Source organism: Apodemus sylvaticus, chromosome 10, assembly GCF_947179515.1.
Source record: "Apodemus sylvaticus chromosome 10, mApoSyl1.1, whole genome shotgun sequence".
NCBI lineage: Eukaryota > Metazoa > Chordata > Mammalia > Rodentia > Muridae > Apodemus > Apodemus sylvaticus.
The window spans coordinates 65,762,324-65,769,557 of record NC_067481.1 but is presented as its reverse complement, the minus strand read 5'-3'; the positions used below and the strand labels follow the sequence as shown (position 1 = coordinate 65,769,557).

The 7,234-nt window shown below is 40.3% G+C and overlaps 1 protein-coding gene across 1 annotated transcript; it reads right to left on the bottom strand.

The window, feature by feature from the left end:
• Positions 1-302: 302 nt before the first annotated feature.
• On the bottom strand, positions 303-1,232 carry LOC127694428 (olfactory receptor 2T33-like). Its single transcript, XM_052195957.1, has one exon. It carries the CDS (start codon positions 1,230-1,232, stop codon positions 303-305), a length of 930 nt encoding a protein of 309 aa, XP_052051917.1.
• Positions 1,233-7,234: the final 6,002 nt, after the last annotated feature.

Here is a 7,234-nt window from a genome sequence, read left to right as displayed (position 1 = left end):
GATTAGTCCCCCTGAAACATTTTGGCATATGGTTTATGTAATTATGTTTTAAGTTTAACAAGAATTATTGATTACACTTCATGTACAAGGTACTTCATAACAATAAAATCAGCCCTATGTTTATAAAATTATTATCTATTTATTTCTCTTTCTCTTGACATTGTGCATCCTATAACAAAAACTGAGTTACATGATTAAAATCAAGATAAGCAGCCCTGGCTCCCATCTCTAAGACCCTATTTAAAAGGTAACACAGTGGCTAACATGGGGCAAACTGACTTCCACTTCTCTCTGCTCATTTATCACCTTGTCTTCTGCAGCCACTTCCTCAGGGCTCCCTTGACCTCCTTGTTTCTCACACTGTATATGAGAGGGTTCAGGACCGGTGTGAAGATGGTGTAGAAGGCAGACACCACTTTGTCACTCTTGCCCGGCTGGTGGGACTTGGGTCTCATGTAGATGAAGATGATGGCCCCATAGAACAACCCCACCACTGCCAGGTGCGAAGAGCAGGTGGTGAACGCTTTCTTCCGGGCTGCAGAGGATCGCATGCGGAGCACAGCAGCCAGGATGAGGGAGTAGGAAGCCAGGACGAGGGCGAGCGGGATGAGGAGCATCAAGATGCAGCAGACATACATGAACAACTCAAAAGCTTTGGTGTCGGCGCAGGCGAGGCGCACCAGAGAAGGCGCCTCACAGAAAAAGTGGTTGATTGTCCGAGAGTGGCAGAAGGGGAAACTCAGGATGGTGCCCGCCTGCATCAGCCCATCAGCAGCTCCCAGGAGCCAAGACCCCACCGTCAGGTATGCACACAGCTTGGGGCTCATGAGGACATGGTAGCGCAGGGGATAACATATGGCTATGTAGCGGTCATAAGACATGGCCGCCAGGAGGAAGCACTCACCCCCTGCCAAAGTGAGGAAGAGGAAGATCTGGGAGCCACAGCCTGCAGGGGAGATGGACCTCGTGCTCATTAAATAGTTGGCTGCCATCTTGGGGACGATGGTGGAGACTAGCATCATGTCCATGAGGGAGAGCTGGCTGAGAAGGAAGTACATGGGTGTGTGGAGCCTGGGGTCCCTGCAGATGAGAAGGATCATGAGAGTGTTGCCCATCAGGGAGGTGGTGAAGATTACTAACACAACGGAAAGCAGGAACAAGTGGGCGTGTGTGTAGCTGAAGAGTCCGAGAAGAATGAAGTCCACCTCTGTGCTGTTACTAGGAGACTTCATAGCCTTGGCCAAACCTGAAAGACAGAAGGATGCTTGCCTTTTTTTTTTTTTTTTTTTTTTTTTTTTTTTGAGATAGGCTATCCTGGAACTACTTTTGCAGACCAGGCTGGCATTGGCCTTTAACTCACAGTGATCCACATGCCTCTGCCTCCCCAGTGGGATTAAAGGCATATGCCAACATACCTGATCTGAGAATGATTTTTTTAATTGACTTGGAACCAAATAATGGAATATTATAACTTAGTGGGGTAATTAATTTTTTCTACCACCTAACGAAGTTATGGATGAGAGAGTGAGAGCACAAGTTTGAGTTTGGCTCTCAGAACCCACATAAATATTTAGGTACAGTTCCTATGTATATGTAGCCTTAGCTCTGTGAAGGGCAGAGATAGAAGGATTACTAGGGCCAGTCAATGTCCCCCACACCCAAATGCAAGAGCCTCATTCAGGAAGAGACTCACCCTCAAATAAATAAGGCAGAAACTGATAGAGGAGGACCTCAACACCTACCTCTGGTCTCTCAGTGAACCCATACCACACATGGGCATACACACACACACACACACACACACACACACACACACACAAATTCCACTGTGTAGCCTATTTGCCTTACCTGTTCACTATCTACCTCTTTTGCATCATAGTATAATTAGCAACAGAATTAAATAAAACATATAGAATAAACAGTCTAATGCCTCAGAGTATGTTTACCCCTATGCTTGTCTTAATCATGCCATAAAGAAGCATTATTGTGTGATCTCAATTTCCTACAGGTTGACATTTCTCAGTTGAAAGAACCCTACAGTCTTGCAAAGTTGTGAGCACTGCTAAGACCTGACTCATGACCCTTGCACTTATATATCAATTTAAAGTATTTCCATATGAAAGTAAAACTCCTGTTGTAATGGAAACCCACATGGCTGACATTCTCTATTCCGTATGTGAGGTGCTGCTGTCCTATATAATATGGAATGACCACAGATATACCACACAACAGTGCAGTGTCTCATGGCATAGTGGTTTCTTTCCAGATGAGAAGGGCCATTGGTCTACATAGATTCCGTTCCATGCTGGTTACTTCCCTTTAAGTAGTGCACTCTCAAAAAAATGATACTAAAGTCCATCAAAGATTCCTGTCAAAATTGACAATGTCATGCAGATTCAGAAGTAGGGAGAAATAATTGTGTTACAGACTTTTACACTTAAAGCGGTCTGGGAGCCAGAGGCAGATGGATTTTTGTGAGTCTGAGCCCAGCATGGTCTACATAGTGAGTGCCAGGATAGCCAGGGCTGCACAGTGAGATATTATTATGAAAAAAGAAAGAGAGAAAATAAGAAGAAAGAAAGGAAGAAAATCTTGGACTTTTTTTGTTTTCTATCTAAAATGTTTCTTATACATTTTGTGAATATGTGTAGTATTTTATCGATTTGTGTATATCTTCAACATATTTTGTACATTTTAAGTAATAACTTGCATCATTTAAGTATCACATCATTTTAAACATGTTATATGTGTTTGCAATTCTTGCATGTTACTATTTCTCAGATGTTGGATTGTTTCACTGGTGCAGTACTGGGAAGGGTAGAAGAATTTAGTACATTAGTGGAATCTGTGATGCTGTAAAATTGATATTACTGTGTCCTAGCATTGCAGCCATATTGTAGTACACATGAAACCCCCTTCTAGATACACACACACACACACACAAACACACACACAGAAGAGAGAGAGAGAGAGAGAGAGAGAGAGAGAGAGAGAGAGAGAGAGAGAGAGAGAAAGAGAGATACAGACACACATAGACACAGACATATACAGATATAGACATGGATATGCAGAGACATATAGAGACACATACACATACATGGATACACACATAAACACACATAGACACACTCGCAGACAGATAGACACAAACACAGACATACACACATATGAGAGAGAACTATTACAAAATAAGTTCAAATAAAAGTATTTTTCTAGGGCCAGCAGTGCAGCTCTGTGGTGGAGTGTCTGCCTTCCATGTGTAAAACTTGAGTTTGGTTCCCACAGCTGCAGAAAACTATTGCAATGATGTGAGAATAGCCATTTCATACTCAAATATTTTAAGTAAGAAAGGTATCTACTTCAGAACTAACTTGCAATTGAACTTCCTTTTGTTCTAATAAAGTAAAACTGTTTTTCAGTGTCTCTTTGGTCTCTCTTACTTTGTTTCATGGGTTTCTCCTGACTCTAGAGCCATCCCACATGACTGGAGCTAACATAGTCATGCTGATATTTGAGAGTCTATAATTAGTATTTGTGAAAGTTTCTCCTACACCTTTGCAAAAGTATTACCTTATGAAAGTCAACAAGATGTTTATATGTCACAAAACAATTACTCCTGCTTCAATTTGGAAGTTGTTTTAAGTTTAGAAGCAAGCAGGTAACAAAATCTTATAATGTGCCATTTCATGACAGAGATAGTTACAGGGGCAAATATAATAATGTGATTTCAAAAAATAAAATGCAAGCTAACATTATAAGTCAGAAGAATTGCCACTTCTGTATCCTGACTGTACTATAAACTGAGAACAGAGTAAATTTCTTTTCTTATTTATTGTCTTAATCAAAAAAGGAATATAATGAAGCAATAGACTCCTGAATGCCTGGGCAAGATGAAATGATCAACTTTCACATAATTGATAGATTGAATTCAGATAGGTTATAGTGTCTGTCGGGTAGTAACACTGAGTAAAGGCAATATCAGGCTGTTTTGCCACCAATAATATAATTTTGTAAAATGGAAACAGGGAATAACTGACTTTACATATCTAATTTTTGAGCCGAGGTTGGCTATGTAGCCCAGGATGTCCTGGACATTGCAGTTCTCTTGCCTTGGCTTCCTGGGTGCTAGGGTGGCAAATGCATGTCATCAGGTCAGTGATGTTTTAATTCATCAATAAAGGAAATAGAAGATTATCACAGTAGTGCTGCATTGGCCAAGGAAAGGCAGCATACTTTTGTTGATTAAATGATATGAAGACCCAGTTGGTGCATTCCAAGGACGTACCATCAGTCAGGAGTCAGTGAGGATCACTTGTCTTGTTCATGCACCTGCAGACTACACATCCGGTGTGTACTCATATGATCTTGGAAGTCAAACCTGTTCTTAGATCAGTGGCTCTCAACTTTTGGGTTGTACACCTGAGGGGGGGGGGTCACATATCAGATATCCCAAATATCAGATGTATACAGTGGGATTCATTACAGTAGTACAACTACAACTATAAGCTAGTGATGGAATAATTTTATACTTAGGGGTCACTACAACATGAAGAACTCCATCAAAGGGTCATAGCATTAAGAAGGTTGAAAATCACATTGTCTTAGACCAAAAAAGCCCCCAGTCAGTATTTTAAGATAGGGACTTAATTGTCTTACAGCCTTGCTATAAGAAAAAAAAGGTCGTTTAAATATCAGGCTGTTTTGCCACCAATAATATGGTTTTGTAAAATTAGCTATTGTTCTCAAGGAAGCATTTCAAAAATGCTGTGTCCATCAAGATGGATCTGTGGCATAACATCCTGGAAAAGTCTGATGCCTTCAATTTGATACCCAGAACCCACGTAAAACCAAAACAAGACAACAGACTCCACAACATTGTCATCTGATGCCATTGTGTGTGCATGTGCATACACAACAACAACAAAAGCAATGATGATGATAATGATGATGATAATAATAATAATAAATTGAATGACATCACTAGACCGGGAGGGAAGGGCATGAAGTAGTTAAATGATAAAATAGAAAACACCAGGATATGTTGGGTTAAAATATGCCTCACTCTCAATTCTCCTGAAAACTTCTTTGGTACTATTTGAGTACTTCAACACACACATACACATACACATACACACATACACACACACACACACACACACAATCTTTTAAGTTTTTGCTTAAGTACTGAAAATATCTGGTACTAAGCTGCATATATACATGTGTGTGTGTGTGTGTGTGTGTGTGTGTGTGTGTGTGTGTGCATGCACACACACAATTTTATACATTTTAAATTGAGTAATGAAAATATCTAGTACTACTGGAATATTTCAAATGGCATATATATTATTTATAAATTTTTGATTAAGTATTGAAAATATATGGTATTAGTGGACACTAAGAACACAATTAAGATAATTATCATACTTATTCACTAACTTCAGTCCTGAGTTTTTCTCTGTGTTTCACATTATAAGACAGACTGAATTGCAGTCAACCTCAGGGCAGAGTGAAATGAAACCAAACCACTGTAACCTGTAGCAAACTGGAAGTGGAGAACATAGGGCTGACTCATGCCTGGAAAGTATTTATATTTGTCCTGGATTTCATTCCAAGAAATAAAAGGAAAGGAGGAAACAACCTATAATTATAAAAGTTTTTAAAGTTTCTTTAAAGGGTGTAATGAGAAGAGCTGGGTAGACCCACTGAATGCTATGGTGGAACATACTATAATAACCCTATGACCTTTCATATCACGTTAATCAGTAGAGACTGTTGCCACACTATGGATTTTACCAACAGTGATGGCAGAGAGGGAATGGAGAATAGTTATGAGGTTATGGGATGAGGCATGGCTACATTGTTTTCTCTCTTTCAAAGTGCTATGAATTATGGCATAGGTCCTAAGATTGTGGAAATGGAGTATTCTGTAACAAAACCCACCTTGAGAGTCCACCACCTGCCACTCTAAGCACCCTGTCTCAGGAGCTCAGTTCTCACCTGCATCAGGGGCAGCTGCTGTGCGGGACAGTCTGTGTCTGTAGCTCTGATCCCACGGATTGCCACAGAGAGCTCAGTCCCACTCCTGCCAGCTGTGTGATATGAAACGTGCCTGCTCCTTCCCAGCTCATCCCACAGTGAGGTTTCAGGATCTTCAGTGAGAACCCCTTTAGTGACCTTCAGCTGAAAATATGTTTTCACTTTATTCGCTCCCTAAAGTTAATTTTCAAATTAACATTAAATCCCAGGACATTTGATCCCTGAAGTAACTGGTCCATATTGGCAACATCAGGATATGACCATTTGGAAGTGATCCACTTTTCAATATAGTTATATGTGACAATGAATTCATGATCTCACATCTGGAAATACATCACTCATGCTAGCCTGTGCATTTGTGACAATCCATGTGTTGAGGAAGATCTGGTTATTACTTAGAGAAGGACACACAATGTGAGAACGATTTTGCCTATATGGCTACTCTTTGAAAACGGGCATGGCTCAACTGAATCATTAGAGCCTGTAGCTGATTTGGCACAGTCATTTGAATGCCTAGACTCAGGCTAATCATCTACAAAAGGGCTAAAATATCTGTCCTGTTTATTTACAGAGTTGACTGAACAGCGAGTGATAAGCACCAGGTTTATCCAAGAAGTATCTGCTCTACCTTACCTTCTGCATTTACATGCAAGAAACCCTGCCTTCTGATATATGTATAGTTAAAGGGAAGCATTTGTCTAATGCCTTCATTGGTTAAGAAAACTAAATCCAATCAATACTAATCTACTTAAGTAAGTTGTAACTGAATAAACACACACCTCTTGGTGCCAACTATCAGAGAAGTGAGAAATCTGCTTGAGTTGTGTCCTACTCAATTATACAGGAACTCATGAGCCAACATCTCGAGCCTTTCAAATTTAAGCAGATTGGTACTAGTGGGCATGGGAAGATTCCATTATACAGTAAGGTGACAAGTGTGAATGAAAACATACTATTTAGTTAAAGAAATCCAGAACAGAGGATTCCAAATGTTTTTATCCCAAAGAAATGATGAATGTTCATGATGGGGCTGGAGAGGTGGCTCAGTGGTTAAGAGCACTGGCTGCTCTTCCAGAGTTATGAGTTCAAGTCCCAGGAACTACACGGTGGCTCTCAACCATCTGTAATGGGGATCTAATGCTCTCTTCTGGCATGCAGGTGTATATGCAGACAGAGCACTCATACATTTAAAAAATGT